At 33.5% G+C, this 23782-nt stretch overlaps 1 protein-coding gene across 3 annotated transcripts; it reads right to left on the bottom strand.

Moving 5' to 3' along the window:
- Window positions 1-393: 393 nt before the first annotated feature.
- Window positions 394-23715, bottom strand: LOC138315196 (purine nucleoside phosphorylase-like). Of its 3 annotated transcripts, none has more exons than XM_069256016.1 (6): window positions 23479-23715; window positions 13538-13713; window positions 9639-9742; window positions 9177-9352; window positions 8039-8232; window positions 394-5172 (listed from the first exon to the last, which is right to left on the bottom strand). In XM_069256016.1, exons 1-6 carry the CDS (start codon window positions 23508-23510, stop codon window positions 4970-4972), a joined length of 885 nt encoding a protein of 294 aa, XP_069112117.1. In that variant the 5' UTR covers window positions 23511-23715; the 3' UTR covers window positions 394-4969. The 3 variants fall into 3 exon arrangements, with proteins under 3 accessions (XP_069112117.1, XP_069112118.1, XP_069112119.1); XM_069256017.1 differs by lacking the exon at window positions 23479-23715 and adding an exon at window positions 16940-17151; XM_069256018.1 differs by lacking the exon at window positions 23479-23715 and adding an exon at window positions 14446-14891.
- Window positions 23716-23782: the final 67 nt, after the last annotated feature.

Here is a 23782-nt window from a genome sequence, read left to right as displayed (position 1 = left end):
TAACTTTCAGGATCACCATTGAGTCCTGGAAAGGCAAAACAGATTCAAATTACATTTTTAATGCATATCAACACCCTTTCTCATTAATTTTCAACAGGAAGGTACAATCCTTTGATATCGATATTGACAACTTAATTTTCTAGAGTATATTGAATTCTGTAATTTGTTTAACTGATGGACTCCCAAATAAAGTCTTGATCGACCTTTTCCGATCTGTTGGTAATTAAATTATGTCTTCTTAAAAAATGGTCCCTGGTTTTGTTTAAAAAGCATCATAATTTGTCTTGCGCATTACAGTTATTCCCATTTTCTTCTGCACAACAAGGACGAGTACTAGTGTTTCTTGATAACGATGGTCAATTTTGAAAATTAAAAAAAATTAAAGATAACATATTAACAACAGACTGCTTTAATATAATCTCTTTCACAAATTGAGTTAACACATTTACACGTAATGTCGGGGGAACAGCAAAACACACCTGATAATGCAGCATGCAAAGGTCTCCTGGACCATAATGTCCCACACTTAAGTATATCTCACAATTCTATACGTAACAATCGACAAATTTAGCATAATATTACAGATTTATAAGTACCATCCTTTTAAAAATATGGAGTCAGCTTAGCATGCTATATTCTCTCCTATTAACTGCGATTGCATTAATTCAACAGACAAACCCCTTTAAAAATAATATTGCTTCCTGCTTTTTTTCTTCATTTTGATTCCATTTTCATAACAATATCATGTTAGTATTAAACCAAGATACCAAGTCAAATAAATATTTGTATTTCTGTACATATGTATTGATTGCTTTGATAAAAGGGTTTTCAGTTAACATTAACTTAAACAGTTGCATATCATATGAAAAATATCTTTAAGCTTTTAGTATGCAAGCACCTGTATACCTGATAACAGAAAAAATTCAAAGTCAATATCTACAAAGTACATATACTTCAGAAATTCAATAAATGGCTTAGCTGCCAAGTTTAATAAATAAACAGATGAATCTTTAAAGTTAGGAAAAGGGAATATAAAATTTAAATCATTTCAAAACAAGTTTGCATGATCATATAGATATTGATATCTTTGCACACCATTTAGAGAGAAGTAGGCCTAAATCTTGATATGTTTTAAAAAAGATAAATAATAACACATTCTATGTAAAAAGTAACAAAACACGAGTTGAGATTATGCTTTTCCTATATATGTAATACAATATGACAAAAGGACTAAACACATTTATACAACTTCCTCTCTGCATGAAATTCTAATAAAAAAGTAAAGTATTCAGTGAATAATAAACTAACAAAATATCATAAAATTAGGATCTAAAGTATGTATTATGTATACAATGTAAGATAATATCACAAATCTTATCAAAATCTCTTAATAAAATTACTTGAATCTTAAAGTATTTCTTAAGTACATAGTACTCATTAAAGGCCCGCTTCCTTTCCAAAACAGCTTTTGGTTTTTAAAACAGGAATTTAAAGCAAGAATGATAATTTTGTAGGGTCGAAAAAGTTTTTTGTTTACCATTAATACTACTGGTACACTCATCGTAACCTTTCATATTTAATCAAAATGAATTAAATGTTAATTTTCATAACATGGGTCCTCTTATGTTTCCCACCGTCGTCCTAATTACCACGCGCTACTTGACAATCACTGCGCCAGACGGCAAAACAGCGTAATGAATCTTCAATGTTAACATAGATTACGGAGAGGATCTTGCTTACATTTGGTTTTGTAACCTCATCATAGGCCACCAATACACATTTTCTGATGTTTTTAAGAAACATTCATGTTTGTTCCATAAAGGTAGTAGGCCTTTAAAGTTAAAACCTGATATGAAATTGATTACAATCTGAAGTTTGCTTTTAATAGTATACAAAGTAGAATAAACTTTACAAATATCATAAAATCTTTCTATCATACAGCATATATTCACTAATACATGGAATGTTAAAATTTACTTCAACACAATACCCAAATCAGGTTACCTTGTTTTGTTTTTAAATTAAAGAATGTTACCACTGGCTTAGTCAAAGGTTAAATATTCATACAGCAAACATGCTATTATAACAAGCTTATCATAATTTTTATCAGTATGATGTAGATAAAATGTAAAAGTTATATACAACTCTTGTTATTTTTTTTTTTAAATCATTTCAATTAGTAGCAAAATTTCTAAACAATTAGTGCCATAGTGTACAACTTTTACTAACGATTTGTTATTGATCAAAATTAAGAGAAAAAAACATTGCAAAATTTCACAAATCAAATTGTCAAAATGTAGAGAAAAAGATTGAAGCAGTGTGAAAAATGGGCGTAGAATTTCTTGTGATGTAAAATTGAAGATACACCAAGAAACAAGAGGCCCAAAGGGCCTTAACGGTCATCTGACTACCTTGGCAATAGTAAATCTAATTTCATATGGTGTCATTTGTCAGGACCATGTCAGGATCATTTTCAATTTCTTTCAACAAATTTTATTTCAAACAAGAGGCCAAAGGGCCTTAACATGTAGGAAATTAATTAGATATAGTGTCATGGTAGCCATCTTCGATTTGGGATCAACCAGATATGTAACAACACTTTGCCGGGACCATGTCAGGATCATTTCATGCAAGTTTCAGCCAAATCACACTGGTAGAACTTCAGAAGAAGTTCAAAATGTGTTTTCAAGATGGCGGCTTTGGCGGCCATCTTGGATTACGGATCGACCCGAAAAATAACAACACTTTGTCGGGACCATGTCAGTATCATTTCATGCAAGTTTCAGCCAAATCGCACTGGTAGAACTTGAGAAGAAGTTCAAAATGTGTTTTCAAGATGTCGGCTGTGGCGGCCATCTTGGATTTCGGATCGACCCAAAAAGTAACAACACATTGTCGGGACCATGTCAGGATCATTTCATGCCAGTTTCAGCCTAATTGCACCTGTAGAACTTGAGAAGAAGTTCAAAATGTATTTTCAAGATGGCGGCTGTGGCGGCCATCTTGGATTTCGGATCGACCCGAAAAATAACAACACTTTGTCGGGACCATGTCAAGATCATTTCATGCAAGTTTCAGCCTAATCGCACTGGTAGAACTTGAGAAGAAGTTCAAAATGTGTTTTCAAGATGGCGGCTTTGGCGGCCATCTTGGATTTCGGATCGACCCGAAAAATAACAACACTTTGTCGGGACCATGTCAGGATCATTTCATGCAAGTTTCAGCCTAATCGCACCGGTAGAACTTGAGAAGAAGTTCAAAATGTGTTTTCAAGATGGCGGCTTTGGCGGCCATCTTGGATTTCAAATCGACCCAAAAAATAACAACACTTTGTCGGGACCATGTCAGGATCATTTCATGCAAGTTTCAGCCAAATCGCACTGGTAGAACTTGAGAAGAAGTTCAAAATGTGTTTTCAAGATGGCGGCTGTGGCGGCCATCTTGGATTTCGGATCGACCCGAAAAGTAACAACACTTTGTCGGGACCATGTCAGGATCATTTCATGTCAGTTTCAGCCTAATTGCACCTGTAGAACTTGAGAAGAAGTTCAAAATGTATTTTCAAGATGGCGGCTGTGGCGGCCATCTTGGATTTCGGATCGACCCGAAAAATAACAACACTTTGTCGGGACCATGTCAAGATCATTTCATGCAAGTTTCAGCCTTATCGCACCGGTAGAACTTGAGAAGAAGTTCAAAATGTGTTTTCAAGATGGCGGCTTTGGCGGCCATCTTGGATTTCGGATCGACCCGAAAAATAACAACACTTTGTCGGGACCATGTCAGGATCATTTCATGCAAGTTTCAGCCAAATCGCACTGGTAGAACTTGAGAAGAAGTTCAAAATGTGAAAAGTTAACGCACGGCGCACGGCGGAAAACCTTCCCTGGCTTTATCTGTACCAATAATCACAGCCTATGAGTATCAAAGTATCTAAAAACATAAGAGAGAGAGTATGGGTAAATAAGAACTTAAAAATAAATTAAAAATGGAATCAAAAGCAACTATCTCAGTATCTTCAGTAAAGAAAAATAAAATGATGTAAAAATACTCTAAAATGTCACACAAAAACAACAACACAAATAAACAAAACTTTTACATATCAGAAGTCATTATCATAATGATCATTGTGAAACAGTAAATTTGCAACATTCTGTCTATAATATTTAAGTACTTATCCACCCATCTTTTACATTGACTTGACAAAATTTATTTTGTTTATCAACAATACCCAATTTAGAAAATATATTTAAACTGCAATTGTAATTATCATAATTTAACCAAACCAAAGAACAAAAACATATTATTACATCATTATATCAAAAACATGCCCAACTGTACCAGTACATATATGATGTTTTTCTTTAAACCATCAATCTGCATCAATAAACGAGGAGAGCACAATAAATATCAAACCGGTTTAACATTTTTGGACGAGTAAATTGATTATTTATAAGTAGGGAAGGGAAATACACCAAATACTGTTCACTTATTCACCCCTGAAATTTCATAATGGACTTGTCTGGTATTTGTTTTAGAAGAACCTCAATCTGTCTAAGGGGTGAATGAGTTAATAATCAATACAAACTATATTGACCAAAATATATTAACACAGAGCACTGCCAGTAACGGGTATGAATTAAGTAGAATTCTGGACATACTGTCTATAACCAGAATCAAATGTTAAGAAAAACTTCTTATAAAGTAGTAATGCTTATTACTTGTACATACAGCACTTTTCTATCCATTAGCACTAAATGCTATATGCTATTACAACTGTAATAAAACTCGGCCATAATCTAAACAAATGATATTTGATGAATGATTTTTAAATCAAAATGAATCAAATAAATACAGAACTAGCACTGTTTCAGGACATATACATATAAACATTCACACATCCTAACTTGAACATTGGCTGGATGTTAGGTGCGCTGAACACTTCCGGATATGTTGAGTAATGTGTAGATTATACATCAAGAGTTTCTAGCATGGCTGCCACAAGCTTCTGTAAGTCCTTGCTGCGTAGTGCTCCTGTTTCTAAAACCTCCTCATGGTTAGCGATCTGATCCGAGTCATATTCCATTACTACTTTGTTTGTGACTAGGGACAAGCCAAACACCTCCATTCCACAGTGGGCAGCCACGATGACTTCTGGACAAGTACTCATACCTAACACAAAAGAAAACTTATATACAGTCTCCACATGTACACTACTGGACATGTACTCATACCTAACACAAAAGAAAACTTATATACAGTCTCCACATGTACACTACTGGACATGTACTCATACCTAACACAAAAGAAAACTTATATACAGTCTCCACATGTACACTACTGGACATGTACTCATACCTAACACAAAAGAAAACTTATATACAGTCTCCATATGTACACTACTGGACATGTACTCATACCTAACACAAAAGAAAACTTATACACAGTCTCCATATGTACACTACTGGACATGTACTCATACCTAACACAAAAGAAAACTTATATACAGTCTCCACATGTACACTACTGGACATGTTTTCATACCTAACACAAAAGAAAACTTATATACAGTCTTGTCTCCACTGATCTATCATTCATTTGTGTGTTTCATGAACAAATGTTTTTTTTTCAAAAAAGGACACAAACCATACATATAGTCCTTTATGGACACTAAGTCAGCGAGATCTGGCAAAATATTTGACTAAATCGATGGTTCGACTCAACCATGTTTTACCGTCCACAAAGACATTGTACTGACTGTACAGACTGTTTCCAGGTTGGCGTTTTACAGACATATTGGTTTAAGATGGCAATTAAAAATAACATTAACATTTTTTGATCAAACAATAACATTCGTTAGCACTGTTACGGTGGATCAGTCATGTTTGGTCGATTGGACAGAGACTTGACTTTTACCTGAGACAGTGTGATGCCGGAATGTTTGACACAAAAAAAAAGAAAGAAATTTCAGTATAATTTAGAAGGAAGGGACCGCAAAATGTATTTGATTTAACCACAGTATTCGATTCAACCATGTTCGATTCATCTGTGGTTTATTTACTGATATAAAGAAACATTCGACTCATCCGATGTATTTGACTCAACTGTGTTTGACACAAATGAGTTTCACTGTCTATAATTTAAATGAACAATTGCTAGTAAATTACTATAATTCTACATGTATGCATAGGTAAACTCCAGGTACATGCAAGTACATGTAGTAAAATAAACTTGTATGAAACAGACTATAATTACACTTTCTTTGATATTTTTACCTCGGAACACACCACATTTAGTCTATCATGCATTCACCAACTATCTTAATGCAAATGGTTTCATTGTACCGCGGTAAATGAAAACCAGAAGCGTGTGTTTATATCTCTATTGCTGTAGTAACATTGAATTTCCCTATCATGGTTAACTATTGAACAAGAGATTTACACACTTTTCTATGAATTCGCAGATGCTGCCTTTAAATTTCCTTCTCAAAACAGATGATTCATGTAACAAGAGATCCCACATATGACAGAGGGATCTATTCTCTGCTTTTCAAAATTTAACTATCAAAATTCAAGATGGTGGCCACTCGGCCATCTTGTTGACCTATCGGTCAGAACTTTTTTATAAATAGCGAAAACAAACCTCAAGTATCAAAATCTAAGATGGCTGCTTGTCGGCCATCTTGATGACCGATCAGTCTCAAAATACAATATGCACAACTCAAGCCCTAGGGGAACCTACATATAAAATTTGAGATTGATCCCTTAAGTACTTTCTGAAAAACGAACGTAATAATTTTTAACTATCAAAATCCAAGATGGTAGCCGGTCAGCCATCTTGTTGACCAATCAGTCACAAAATGTAATATGCACAACTAGGGTCTAAGGGGAAACTACATATAAAATTTGAGAAAGACCTCTGCATTGCTTTTTGAGAAATTGCGACTATCAAAATGCAATATGACTGCCTGGCCGCCATCTTGTTGACTGATCAGTCCAAAAATGCAATATGCACAACTAGGGATCTAGGGGAACTTACATAGACCTCTTCAGTACTTTCTGGGAAATAGCCGTAATAAACTTTTACTATCAAATCCAAGATGGTGGCTGGTTAGCCATCTTGTTGACTGATCAGTCCCAAAATGTAATATGCACAAATAGGGTCCAAAGAAAACCTACTTATGAAATTTGAGAAAGATCTCTTCATTGCTTTCTAAGAAATAGTGGTAATAAACTTTAACTATCAAAATCCAAGATGGCTGCCTGCCGCCATCTTGTTGACCGATCGGTCCAAAAATGCAATATGCACAACTAGGGCTCTCGGGGAACCTACATATAAAATTTGATAAAGACCCCTTCAGCACTTTCTGTAAAACAGCGGTAACAAACTTTAACTATCAAAATCCAAAATGGCTGCCTGCTGGATGGACCATGGACAAAGGCAATTTGAATAACCCACCATCTGATGATGATGGGCTAATAAAGCCCATAGTTATGTATTTCAATGATGCTTTTTAAAGATGCTCCATCGCCGACAGAGCTTAAATGATATTCATCATTTGAACAATAATTTGTGTTTAATCGTGTATATATATGCCTAGTTACACAAAATATAATATGAAATAATTTATTTTGCCTTTGATGCATGCGCAATCAGTAGTTCATTCCATATATATAGGATCTAGTGCCACGGAATTTTTTCGGGATGCTAATTATTTTTCAAATTTTTAACTTGAAGTAAAGTGAGAAGCTCGAACTTTTAAATGGTGGTAATGGTGTATTTAGAAGTAGGTAAGTAACTTTTGTAACTGGAGAAAAATACGAAATCGTCTGCTCCTGTTTTTGATAGAGAAATTACACCATTTGTCAGCGGTGGAGCATCTTTAACTCATTCATCCCTAAAATTTCATAGTGGATTGGTCTAGTCTTTGATTTAGAGGAGTCTAAATGTGTCATCAAGAGTGAATGTGATAATCTGTTACTTAATGAAAGAAGCAGGTGGATTTTCTGCGGAAGGTAAATCCTACAAAATACTTTACCTGTACAATCTACTCCAATCATGTTCAGAAATTTGCATTCTGTCACAGTCTCAAACGAGGGACCAGCAAGCATGCAGTAAACTCCCTCGTGGATTGTAAAGCCTTCAAATCCCAGCTTCTTGGCGGTAACCTTGGCATGATCTCGCAGGCGCTTGGTGTAGGCTTTAGAAATGGCAGGGAATCGGGGTCCAAACCTTCAAATAAAATAACAACATGAAACAAGCGATCCAAGACGGATGTTGGCACTCACAACAGAATAATCTCTGTTATTAGAAAGAAGGATCTTTTCACTGCTTTTTCCTAATTCTTTGAAATATCAACAACATATAGAGGCACTTCACATGAATTCTATTCTACTTAGCAGCAACAAACTGCAATGGTCAAATTCAATATATATATATGGACACTGTCAGCCATGTAGTCCTTGGATTTGTTCTAAAATGAATATGAACTATTTGGAACTAAAATACAAGCAGACTCTACAGAAGTCCTCCTCAGTACTTTTTGAGAAAGTGTCAAAATTCAAGATAGCTGCTTATGTTATTTTCTGATCATTCACAAAATGCCTATTTTGTGACTACATGTGCTATATAGTGACGACAAAATTTCAGATAGTCCACCAATACTTTTGAGAATTAGTAAACTTCATATATTTGAACCTGAAGTTTGAACTAGGTCAAAGGTCAAATAAATGAAGATAACATGTACAGTCACCTACTTTTGGTACATGACACATATCCTCACATGATGTTCACACAACAACTTGTCAAGTTTTGTATGAGATAGAACCCAAACAATGTCATGTGAGGAATGATGAAGAGGAAAATTAATAAGAAAACTACAGTCTCCCCAGTGTCTCTAATAAACAAGGTGGATCAGAGGGCTGTCTTATTTTGTCTTTGCATATCACAGAGTTACCTCCCTTGCACGTAGGTATTCACTATGATGTCATTATTCTAAAAAGAAATATATACCGCTTACAAACATATGGCGTTATAATCAATACTTACTCACAAGGACAGATAAATCTGTAATATGCAAATACAGAATATATAGAGCTGTAGTATTTAAGGAATTAAAAATTATTAAAACCTCTCCTCCCTTATGGCCACCTAGCCTCTGTACTTTGATTTCTCACCTTTCGTCGTTCTGCCCATGTAGCGGGTTCATTCCAGCAAATCCAGGCATGTTGATGTGATCTTTAATGATCATGAGGTCGCCGATCTCGTATGTCTGATTAATCCCACCAGCTGCGTTAGTTACAAACAGAATCTTCACACCCATCAGTTTCATTATCCTGATGGGAAGGGCCGTCTGTCAAAGTGTAAAATCAATAACATATACTTGGCTGATTTATTCATAACATGCTAGGATCAACACTTAAAAAAAATCTCATAAAATATAACGGAAAATATCAACAAATAGAATGGCTAAAAAGATATCAAAGGCTTGATCTTTATGGCTTTAAAGGATATACAGTGTTCGGCAGATTCATCAATTATTTACAGTGCGGTACATTAATATTGCTTGGTAGGAGTTTGCAGTTTGGTGTAGTTGTAAGTTCATCATGTGGTATTGACAGGTTTTGTATTAGACTTACCTTTTGTATAGTAATTCCTTCGTAGAAATGCACTCGTCCCTTCATCAGTACCACAGGTTTGCCACCTAAGTGTCCAAATACCAACTTTCCAGCATGTCCTGGTACTACAATCAAAGCATTACAAACTCAACTTAATACATATCCTACACATTCTATTACAGTGGATCTAGTAGCAAGGTTATAATAGCAATTTGTCCATGTGAACAAAAATAGTTTTGAAAGTAACCAGTGATATCATCTTAAATCTGGAGGTCAAGGTCATTCACTCATTGGTTACTTCGAAATATCCTCAATTATTTGAAGGCTTTAGATAGGTGAATTTGTGAGACGCCTGGTCATCGAAGATGCCTGTGGAAGAAAGGAAGTGTGAAGGTTTTTTTCTTTTTATATTTATACCTTTGCAAGATGCATTGATTTTTTTACTACTGTATATATTGCCACAGGATGAATTGTATATATTAAAGAAGCCCTTTTAATGCAAAATGTCTTTTTTTTTTCAATGAGGATACATAATAAGTTAATTACTATATATTATCTCCACTATATAACGAGGCATTCTCTGTATTAAAACATTACAAAAACAACTAATTTCCATTACATATTTTATAATGGATCACAGGTATAAGCTTTTAAAAGATATTATACAATGTATACACATGTCTGGACACTACATCTCTAAACTCTGTTATGCATTCACAAAGAATGATATAATTATACATGTGCTCAATGCTGGCATCATGTGCTTCTTATGGTAGAAATGATTCATGACCTTGACAAAAACAACTTTATGAATGACATCCATTTTACTAGCTCATGAGAACTGGCTAGAACATTAACATATTACCACATGAAGAAGTATAGTTGTATAAAATCATAAATGCTACATACATAGTAAACAACAAGTCTTACTGCTGTAGGAAAGCTATAGAATTTTCACCTGAGCTAACCTTGTAACCTAGATATATAATTACCAGTACAGGGCCTAATATTTCAAAACAAGAGTGCAGATTTAAGTCAAAACTTCAGATTTTCTTCTTATGTACAGTAACTTTTGTGAAAATTTTTGACTGAAGTCAGTTTTTGACATAATTTTGTTTTAAGGAATATATAGATAACTGCAATGATTAACTGCTATATATATCCTAGTTTACTTACAAATATAAACTTATCTGTATCAACTTAGATTACTCATGATCTGTACTGACTTCTATACAAACCGGTACTGTATTCAACCCAAAAAGCGACCGTACTGTCCCTATAAACGCCCCTCCCCCTTATGAGGCTTCAATTTCAATTGCCAAGACTGTATAGGTTTGCAATAATTTTGTCTTATTAAGCACCTTTTCATTTTTTTTCAATTTTCTAACCAACCTAGGCACTTTTTGAGTCGAATAGGGTACATATTTATATCTAACTGATTATGTAAACTGTTCTAACCAATTTTAATGACTCTCGTAGTTACAGTATCTGTATGAACCTATAAGTTACAAACTTATTTACTGTAAAACCATTTTATTTTAATATATACCTTGGTACTATTATATTTTGTGTCTTCATTAAAATACATATTTTGCGAATACTTAAATTCACGATCAAGAGATGCTCCAGCGCTGACAAATAGTATTTTTTCTCAGTAAAAAACAGGAGCAGACGAATTAGTATTTTTCTTCACTTACAAAACTTACTTTACACCATATGCCTTACCACTATTGAAAAGTTTGAGCTTCTAATTTTACTTCAAGATAGAAATATTAAAAATAATTTATTGAATCCCGAAAAATTTCTGTGGCACTTATTATTTTATGTCCTATATTGAATGAAGTACTGATTGCACATGCACCAAAAGCAAAATGAATTATCTTATATGATTTTTTAAAAATATATATATACACAGCTACACACGATTGAACACCAATATTGTTCAAATGATGACTACAGTGTTTTTCCTGCCTATATATTTGGGGCCGGAATTCGGCCCCATTCCCAATTGTATTTCTTGTTATTTTTTCCCAAATCTATGTCTAAATTTCCCAAATCAGTGAGTTGAAGCGTATTTTGTGTGACGAAACCAAAAAAATCTGGAAATCCCAAGTCTGAACATTGTATTTTAGCATACATTCTTATACTTGTTTCTTAGAGAAGGATAATTGTTTATTTCTACCTTTTCCAAAATTTCCATAAACACAGTTAAAAATTTTCCCAATTTCCTACTTTTATCGCACAAAAATTCCCAATTTTCACCAGGTGGCAATTTCCCAAAATACCCAGGAAAAACACTGGACTAACATTTATGCTCTGTTGCGATCGGCGCTGGAGCATCTTTAAGCATATAAACATTTTTGTAATTATGCTAGAACTGGCGTTGAGTACTGACCTAGTAATCTGTATTGACCTAGTTATCAGCAGTAATGACCTACTTTACTGACATACAAGTTACCTGTATTGCCTTAGTGATATAAAAAGATCTAGTTTACTGAACTGTTACCTGTAATAACATGCCTTAGTGACCTAATTACCAATATTGATCTGACTATAGGTTAGTGATCTTGTTTACCAACCTATATATTGCTAGTAAGCTGTGTATTGTCCATATATACTGCCCTAATTGCTAATATTGGCCTAGCTAATATAGCTATATAGGTTACTGACCTTGTCTACTGACCTACGTTTGGTACCTGTATATGGTCATAGCTAATTGATCTATTTTTCCTATTGCCTTATATATTAGTTGCCTTATTTAATTGTCCTACTTCTTTTACCTAGTTATCTGTATTATCCTAATTTACTGACATATGTTTTGTTATTGTCCTACTTTACTGTCCTAGTTACCTATATTACCATATAGTTAACTGACCTAGTTATCAGTATTATCCCAATTTATTGACATATGTTACATAATTGTCCTACTTTACTGTCCAAGTTTCCTGTATTACCATAAAGCTAACTGACCTAGTTATCAGTATTATCCTAATTTATTGACATATGTTACATTATTGTCCTACTTTATTGTCCTAGTTTCCTGTATTACCATAAAGCTAACTGACCTAGTTATCAGTATTATCCTAATTTATTGACATATGTTACATTATTGTCCTACTTTACTGTCCTAGTTTCCTGTATTACCATAAAGCTAACTGACCTAGTTATCAGTATTATCCCAATTTATTGACATATGTTACATAATTGTCCTACTTTACTTATCTAGTTTCCTGTATTACCATATAGTTAACTGACCTAGTTATCAGTATTATCCCAATTTATTGACATATGTTACATAATTGTCCTACTTTACTTATCTAGTTTCCTGTATTACCATATAGCTAACTGACCTAGTTATCAGTATTATCCTAATTTATTGACATATGTTACATTATTGTCCTACTTTACTTATCTAGTTTCCTGTATTACCATATAGCTAACTGACCTAGTTACCTGTAATAACCTAATTTACTGACATGTGTTACATTATTGTCCTTCTTTACTGACCTAGTTACCTGTATTGCCTTATATAGCTAGCTAACTGACCTAGTTAACTGTATTATCCTAATTTACTGACATGTGTTACATCATTGTCCTACTTTACTGACCTAGTTACCTGTATTGCCCTATATAGCCAGCTAACTGTATTATCCTAATTTACTGACATATGTTACATCATTGTTCTACTTTACTGACCTAGTTACCTGTATTGCCCTATATAGCTAACTAATTTAACTGACCTATTTAATTGTATTATCCTAATTTACTGACATATGTTACATCATTGTCCTACTTACCTGACCTACTTGTAATCTCCTAGCTAACTGACCTAGTTATCTGTACTGCCCTAGTTTGCTGACCTATTTCCATGTATTGTCCCAGTTTACTGACATATATCATTTATTACCCTAGAAACATACCTGTGCTGACTGGGAATCCTGGTATTTCCTCGTACCCCATGATCTCTGTATCCTTGACCATATTGGCTAGCTCCCCAAGTCCTGATCCACAGATAACTCCTACCACTGGTCGACACTTTATCTTTACCATGATATCATCGGCCAGTTTCTTAGCTTCCTCATAGCTAGCCGCAGCACTATAAAGGACAATGGCACAGCATGGAAATAACATAAAAACTAAAATGATGATAATACGATATAATTAGGACACAGTGGAAACTTGTTCCTCAACTTATTGATCAATGACCATTTCTAATTTGAATTGTTTTTATTGGTCTAGATCTACGGTATAGTCAAAACTTTTCACTGTATATTCATGTTCATTGACACTTTTAAATTCAATTTTAAACTTTGAATTCAATATATATACTCTCAATATTTAGAGTTTTAATTAATTACCATGCATGTGCATGGTACCATTGACTTTACTGAATATAATTAATGCATTTCTCTCATCACATCTGTCACCCAACCAATATGTTGGTATTACATAGCATTGTATCCAATTAATTTGAAAATAATAAATAATGATTATAAAGTAATTGTTAAATGATTAATAATAAAGTACATATACATATGTGTATTACACTAATGATTCCAAATTCATCAAATAATATTTCAATTTCAAATATAAATTTGAATGCACAATATTACAAACATCTGTTACAACATGGATTATGACATCTTAATATCGCTATACAACAATATGTGGCATATATGTACATGGAAACTTTGAATAAGCAGATAACTCTCCATCAATGATTACCGAGTAAACTGAAATAATGTATCAGTTGATATTATTTTAAAAGCTTGTTAAAATAAATCATTAATGTGCAAAAATTAGAAATGAAATTAGATCAAGACCTTACCCATTAATGTTGTCCATGTCACTAGCTTCAGTTGTGGTACAGATTTATATTTATCGATGACTTAAAAATTACAAACACTGATCAGTAATCTGTATCACTAACATTTATGATAAGTGACAAAGCATTGTACTGCTAAAACTGCTGATGCAATATTGATCTACACTTTCCAGAAACTTAAGTCACTCCTATAAGTAGTGTACACAGACACTTGTAATATATGCAGTGAATTTCACAGGAAACGTGTATTTTTATCTTGAATACCAATGTCTTCCAAACTGTTAGTACATATTGGTTGAAAATAATTAATGTCCCTTTGAAATGTCCAGGCCACCTGCTGCCACTTAAGAATTAAAATTGAGTAGAACATACTGATGTTCTAGATCAGCATGTTGTGTCCAGGACTATGTAGATATTGACCCCTATACGTCCCAGGTATTGGAATGCAGCCAAGAAATATTCACTTTTCTATACAAACACACCTCCAGTATCGACCAATCAGATGGATCCACAGAAACACCCTCAGCTATTAATACATGCAGCTCAAAATGAACACATTCTGTTGAACGATTGGGAATTACCAGTCAATCTTACGCTGGATCAATTAATAAACTGAATAGGTTTATAAAATTAATATATATGCAATGGTTGACAGCAAAATCTTAAATATATATCTAGTGTACAATACCTAAATAACATAATGTAAGACTGATAAAAATTTTAATGTTGATAAATCATTGTATAAAGAGAAATTAAGATAAAATAATAAATTGTATTGAGATTTTCAGATTGTGTTCATGACATGTCGACTCATCCATTTTAAACTTCCATCATGATAAATCTCACTGGGTAATAAAATTTGGACTGTAATTGTATTATTAAATCTTTATAAACTCTTACAAATAAACAATAAACCAATGACCCTAAACTCGTTCCCATCCACCCCACCCTATGACACATACATTTGATCATGTAGTAATTACGGTATATATATATATATATACATGTATATGCGATAATAGAAATAAGGGCCTGGTTGGGGTATACATGCACTATAGTGTCCATTTTCAATGGAGAGCTAGGTTGTTGGCGATAACTTAATTTTTATATGTACATGTATACATTTTCATTTTTCAGTGATAATTTTTTATATGCATACATACGTACAGTTTCGTTTTTTCATAATATCTAGATCTGCGGGTGGAAAGATCGGCAGTCTGAAGGTTGGGCTATAGCTATATGTATGTCTATTTTACAGTAAATGTATAACCTTGGTAAAATATATATGTACTGTTTGGTACATACATACTCTAGGCACAATTAATTGTCTCAGTCGTGGCTAGAGAATATTTTCCTAGCTCAGAGTTATAAATACTGATTGATCATGATAGGTCTTATGTATTAAAATCTGGCTTGATAATTGGCTGAGAAAATAATTTATATCATTTTCCAAAGGAATGGCTTTTGAGAATAAATTTTACTATAACAATTTTATGATGTGGAACTAATAACTTTACTCTGAAGTAGTATACAAGGCAACAATAATACTGAACACATAGAACATCAGTAAGCATGACACACTGCACACTCTTCAGCTGCAGGTATATATATACAAACTTAAGTTAAATTCATACTTTTGAATGAATGAAAAATTTCCACTGGAAAAACAGTAAAAACATCATATATATAGTGCATGGTACAATCACAGGTACCGGATTCATTTAACAAGCCAGAAACCCAGTATTTACATGCAACAATACATGTACAAATGTATATAATTAAGTTTCACAAAATCTTCAGTGTTTCACTTTGGGAGTTATGAAAAAAACTTTCAATGATTTAAGTTTTGCCTTTTAAAAAATAACCAATTCAGCCAACATGCATGCATATGGTTGAAACTTTTGTAATATTATTAGAGTAATGCCATCTGTGATTGGCTAGGCAAAAATACATAGTACAATATGGGAAATGTTTCTATTCATTCCAAGGAGTCATATTTAAAGCTAAAAATGTAATGATATTTATACAAGGTTATCTGTCCATAAACTATTGATTTGCTGACACCTTAAATAAAAATATCTTATTTTCTGTTCCAATAATTTCAAATGTAAATGCTTAAATACTATATAATTATGATTAAGACAAGCAATTTTCAATTAAACAATGTTTACTTTATCATTGTACATGTATCGGTATATATACTACCTGTATATAAGAGCTCCAGTGCCTAATGTCCCCAACTTAAGCAGTACTGTCATTTACCATTTAAATCCAAAATTAAGTCAAATCTATAAACGCCATTTTGATTAAAATGAAAAATTTAAAACTTGACTCAATTACCATGATATAATGTAGTCTCTGCCTTTCATGGACCTGACATAAATTAAGGCAAAAATATGACATTGCTGTGCTTGACTAAGCACACTGAAAATGCAAGTCAACACATCACATAATATATATTTTTACTTTTTACTAAATATCTACAGTAAGAACCTACCCCAGGCCAAAGTTTCTGCTCATTGTGAAGTCCTATGGTAGAAAAGTTCAGAAACTTTTGGTTAAAATTCACTATAGGCTGATGCAATCAAGTGGTGGTGGACCTGTTGATCTTCACCTGACTAGCACAATATTGTAAGGTCTGTACCTGTTCACGGTACCTTTTATACTCACTCGTGGCAATACAAACTAGTAGAACAACATTTTATGTCAGGTCACAAACTTTCATATATACATATATGCATATTCCTTAGATATGTAAACACATGATCTGTGCGAGACCTATATATATATTGGTCCTTTGTGTAAAAATACTTTCCTTTCAGTATATGATAATGCAGCGTCAAGGTTCAATGTGCAGCTTTTCATACTGTATAGCAAGACTTTCGTAGTAAATACTGCTAGCTATATAGTAAATGCCTCAGATTCAGAAAAAATTTAATTTACCATGAAACATCCAGACGGTCACGCCATACTTTTAAAAAGAATCCGATCATGTATAATGAAGAAATGTTGAACTATTGTTGTAGCTTTTTTTGTTATGATAGTGTAGATCTTTACACTGTTATTGTTACTGCTGATCTCATCAGACCTTACCTAATTTTGATCATGCATCTCCAATAGTTCTTGATTTCTTGGTATCTCACCAGTCCATCCTCAATAGAAAGCCTATTGGCTTGTTAAGATGTATAGTAATATATATATATGGTTGAAAAAATACAATGTGTGATTGCATATAAAATAGTTAATGGTACTTCCTAGGACTGTGGCATATATTGTATTGATTGTATAAACATACACTGTGTGTAGCTGTCCTAGTCTAGGTTGATGGTAGAAATTTCCATACATGGTTCTTCCAGTCGTTATAAAATTTCGTCTATGTTTAAAATGATCATATTTCCAGAGTTGACCACATGGTCCGGGAAGGCATTCTTTATAACCTCTATAATCCTGTTACTGAATACATTTTTGGCTATATCTAGACAGAACAGATTTTTGATAGTTTTTTCCCATGTCCTCTGGTTCTTGTATGAGCCATTGGAGTGCATCACTGTAGACAATGTCTATCTTACTAATGATTTTGTAGGTCTCAACCATGTCTGCCCTTAATCTTCTGTATTCGAGAGTAGGAAAGCCTTAAGACTGGAGTCGTTCCGGATATAAAAAGTTTCTAAGACTGATTAATCCCTTTGTTCCTCTTCTTAAGATGTTTTCTATTGCCTTTACATCTTTCTTATAAGTAATCCAGGGTGTACGTCGAAATATTAAACTACCGAGCAGTATTCAAGATGTGCTCTAAGGTCTTGTGCAATGTTGTAAATGTATCAAGTTAAGTAAATGTTAGAAAGATGATGCCCATTTATAATATTGTTCCCCTTTGTTGCTGACTCACTGTCTTTTGAATATGTTCTGTAAACTTGAGGGTGTTGTCCCCAGTGACTCCTAGGTCTTTCTCACTTTTAATCTTTTCCAATGGAATGGAATTCTGTTGTTTCCGTCTTTGATGTTGTATTGGCTGTTTACTTACTAAACTGTTTACTGGTAATAAGCTTCCAATTTACATGTGTTGACATTTGTCCTTGTTTAATTTCATACCATACATCTGTCCAATCTGATATATTGTCGATTTTATTTTGGAGCTCTTGACAGTCTTCTGGAGATACAGTGGAACCTCCCGAAACCGAACCTTCTCAAAACCGATCACCTCTAGAAACCGAACATGGATGTCATGTACGGAATGAATTCCTCTTTATTAATAATATATAAAACTTCCCAAAACTGATCCCTCCCAATTCCGAATACCGGACCGATTTTGAGATCGGAATAGTCAAATGTAACTAAAATACACTTCTGAAAACCGGCCTTACCTGAGCGACACCGATATATTGCATTGAGGTATTGTATTATCTTGAAATATATTGTTGTGTCATCAGCCAATATTTTAGTTACACAGTTTACAACTTCTTGGATATCGTTCACATGAATGAAAAAAACCAAGATAGGTCTAAGACACTTCCTTGCACTGGTACTCCACTCTTAACTTTTTTTGTTGTCAAACTGGCTCCATTTGTGACAACCTTTTGGGTCAAGTTTGCAAAAAATTCTCGGATCCAATTAATGGTTTACCTTTAATTCCATATGGTGTACAGCACATAGCGATAGAAGTGTATGCCCCATAGCAAATATATCAAAATATCAGCTATGAGCCGTACACCACAGAGATTTTATATGGCTTCCATATAACATAAATAGATGGACTTATAAGGATTTTTCTTGTAAATCCACCCTTATATATCATAATAGTGTCATACAGAACTAAATTATGTATTTATGGGTGATGAAAATTGCTTTTCCAGCGTAACAACAAGTGATGCCAATTTATGTCGGTACCTTCCTTGGTCAAGTGGCATATTTACACCTTTCAGGCCAAAATTAAAATAGTGTTTGAAAAATCTTGAATTTTCAGTTTTTGTTCTAAGTATTACCATCTTCTCTTAGTGGTCAAAATGTTTGATGGCAAGGCATAAGTTACAAGCGCCACTGTGACACCGGGGTTGAAAGCACAATGGTGAAAAGAAAAATTGACCAAGTATCTTTCTGCATGTCCGTGAACTTTAAAATTTGCAACAATAGAAAACAAATACCAAATAGAATATATGAATATAAAACTAAGGAAAGGTGGGCAATGATAGTCCAATATATCATTGAAAATAATACTGAATTCACAAGGAAAAGCGATACAGTGACGATCTCTGTATCGGAGAAAGAGGTATTCCATCCTCATATTGATGAGGCCATAGATGTTACCACAAACTTTGACCCCTTCTTGAAGTACAAAACATTCAATATAAAAGCATTGTTAAGCGATGATGAAAACAACAATGACACAACGTCAGGGAAAAATGCTTTCAGTCTCCAGATGAACAGCCAAAACGTCACTAAATTAGTATCATTTTTCTATTACATTGTTTAATATCTGTCAATGGTTTTAGAACCTATCTTTTGACATTTGATTTCATGCATTTTTTCAAATAAAACAATTTTTTTACCTACCTACCGACCTACTTTCAAAATTATGGATCGGTTAATCCCAAACAAAGAATATATTAAGTATATTAAGATCAAGTGTTTTTGCAATTTTCTTGAAAATCATTCTTTTATCATTTCGGGCCGATATATTCTGAAACACACGTACCAAACGTTAGTCCCCAAAAACATCTCAAAATGCAGATAAAAGAAATAATCTAATTACCTCTGTTTAAATCCGGACTTTCCCACTTTGTCGTTGTTACCATAAGGAGCTCGAGGTTAAAAAAATGGTTGTGAAATAATTACCGGATGTTGTCTGGATATTCAATCATGCATCAATCTGTCAATGTGAACAGCTTAGATCATCTGTTTTTACTGGCAAATTACATCAACAAGACGATCAAAAGAATGAAATCATCCCAATGCATTTATGTACACTTTCACTTCATTTATTAACCTGAATACATATGTCAAATTTCACCAGTTACAAATCAAGGTAAGGATGAGAATTTAAAAGTTGAAATCAACATCATACCCAACTTTCTGGATGATTTAATCACAATACATTCCAAATTGTTTCTATACAGCTTGATTGCTGCACTAAACTTTTAGTGTTCACACCAGTATTGCCAACTCACCTGATTCTGCCGGGGTGACCGGTTTTTAGATATTTTATAATACGCGATTGACCTGTCTGGTTATCAAATAATCCGATTTTCAGCACTTGGACCAAAGTGTCAAAAAGCTCACTAAAATTATGTCAGATCAAGCAATAAGCTCAATTTTAATTACATCTCAGAGCTTAAGATTCATACCAGGCCCTTGTATAATGCAGGTAGCTATATGATTGTGTTTACACAAATTTTAATAAAGTGTGAAATTGTAGCAATTAATCTACAATATGTATTCAGTCGTGCATCACAATGTCCATGATCGTTTTTTAGCCAAAGCCATTTAGTAAAATCAAACATGGCAAATTAAAACTGTTCAAAATCAGCAATAATATCTTCAAAACTGTTCAAAAGCACAAACACTTGTAATTTCAGACAAAAATTTTAATCACATGAATAAAACATAGTCAATGTGAACAGCATCATGTTGCAGTAGGCAGGCAAGCAAATCATAATGGCCGCCATTTTGTTTAGTCGAAGCTTGAGGTAATAGTGAAACCAGACACATGTAGATCAAAAATCCGGATTTTATGTAATAATCATTTTAAAGATTTTTTAATGCAGTTTTTTTTATCAATTATCAGGTATTAATTATATTATTGCAAAAAATATCATATATTGTTGAATAACAACATGAAAATAATAAATAATAACTATTTTAGGTTTTGAAAAAGTGTTAAAAATAACACTAAAATGTTGTTTCGCACTCGACCCTTGTTTTGACCCTTTCACTCGTTTTTTCAAGGGCAATCACCCGAATTGACCTCATTAGAGGTTGGCAATACTGCAGCTGTTACACACGTACGTATCTACATGTTTATTCAATGTCATGAAGATATTGTATACTAGGTAGATGCCCATATAGCAAGGAAGAAACTTAAGCAATTAATCTCCTAAGCTTAATCATCATATGCATGGCCATGGTGCAAATTCATTTTATAAGAAAACTTATACATTAAAACTGCAACACATTTATGTGATATGCACCAGCAACTATCACAGATTTTAATCTAGGTCAACTGTAAATATATATAAATAACTTAATTAACCCGAATTACTTGCATTATTCCTCTATGTCATACAAAAGATATAATATCCCAATTGCAAATTGACCCTTATATATATGTATGTATACACTCATCAGGTTTGTTATGCCAAGTTATGTTCTGAATACAAAATCAATATATCTTTTCTGGAAGATTTAAAGATTTACCTCTAAATTTTCTAATTATCTATTATAATTAGCCCCCATTGTTTCTATTCTAAAAGGTAAAAGTCATATTGCAAGATTTATACAAATTATGTTTCTGATCAATTTATTAACAGTTTAAACAATCCATGCAAAACTCTATGACTATATTGACTAGAGTAGCGATTTTAAAGGATTTCATATATTAATTACCTCTATTTACCCTATTGTCCCCTGCTAGCTTTAGAGGACTCAGATCAAGAGCCAAAATTTATACAATCTCTGTTCTCCTTTCCCCAAAGATATTTCTGGCATGGTTTCAATCTATGCAGAACTTAGCCCGAGATACTCTGGCCCTGACACCAGACTTAGACATTATGACAGATAGATGTCTGGTTTAGGGCCAGAGCGCAGTAGTACTCGAAAACCTGGAATAAGCCGACACCGTTTGGTATCGGGCCAGGTACTCTCCGATTCAGACTGACCACCGCTTGTTTTGCGTACACATTTAGACAACTCCTAAATTTCATAAAACCTCAATATTCCTTTTCAAATTAAGAATGGCGGCCAATTCAAGTGAAAATATTATGAAAGTTATAAGAAACGCATTTTTCATAGCTTCTTGGACTAATTTGTCGGAAATGTCTTGCAACTATGTGTATTAATGATATATAAATCCAAAAAGGTAGGTGAAAACATATAAAATGTGACTTTTGATACATTTTACATCATTTTGATCAGCTGTGGCCTAGCAACGTGAATCAATGGTCGTGCTCGTTAGAGGTCACACGACGCAATGTTAAAAAGTGTCTCGTCGTGTTAACCTCTAACATTGTTGGAGTAGTGACAAACAAGACATGTTTTCTCTCTTTTGCATGAAGGTTTTCACATCAAAATATTTGTGAATATATTGATATTAAATTTTATTTATTTCATCACACCTAACTATTTTTAATATTTTTATGAAAAAATCACGATAATGGGTACAAGTAACTTGAAGTGATCACGATATGTTACGGCCTTTTCCAAACGACTGCTTTTGTTATAAAATTGGTTATAAGTTGATGGAACTGTTATTAACTGAACTGTTGAGAGGTAATTCAAGATTATTTAAATGCCTAAAAATCATACATTAAATAAAACGTTTAGAAAAAAAAAATGAGAAAAACCTCCATTTTTCACGATAATGGGTCGCCAGCCAGTACATGAAATAGCCTAGAAAATAAAATAAACAAGTAGAGCTTCGCTCTTCCATGCCGTGCATGATTCATTTGATATAATGATGTAGGCCTGTCCTCTTTTGTTGCAAAAACTAATTGGCCTAGGTTAGGTACAAAAAATATTTGTTATTTTGGTAAGAGTTACCTCCCCTCCCTTACATTTGTTCATCAAATGGATTACTGTACTGTCTACACTAATTAGAATGAAATCCAAATATTGTATGACAATAATTTTGTTTATTCATCTAAACAAAATAACACCTATGTATTATTTACATCTAAGTTATCCATACAGACCAGTAGCCGATACATAGCACGTTTGCCTTCCTTCGGTTGACCTGAAGACTGCAATGTTCAGCATCCGGTGGCGGTGGAAAATAAACATCATGTTTTAAGTATTTTCTTTTACAATCATTCATCGTATACTTACTTATCGTTGTAAGTACCGCTGTTGCTTTCCATAGCTTCTTTTGTCGTGTACGACTTTAGAATCTAATTTGGAAAAGTAGTCGATTTCGTAATTTTTGTTGATCAACACACTGATAGTTATGGCTTCTGCTCGAATGCTTGACCTCGCGTAGTAATTTGATGATGAAGAGTGCCTATCGTAATTGTTATGTTCCAAAGATATACGGCTACGGGATATCCTCAGCCGATACAAACATTTCTTATAAGTGACCCGTGACATGGTTTAGCTTATTAGCTAACTCTGACAGATTTGAAACTGATGCCAT

The sequence above is a fragment of the Argopecten irradians genome, chromosome 2 (genome assembly GCF_041381155.1).
Source record: "Argopecten irradians isolate NY chromosome 2, Ai_NY, whole genome shotgun sequence".
Classification (NCBI taxonomy): Eukaryota; Metazoa; Mollusca; class Bivalvia; order Pectinida; family Pectinidae; genus Argopecten; species Argopecten irradians.
This window is presented reverse-complemented; position numbering and strand designations above follow the sequence as displayed.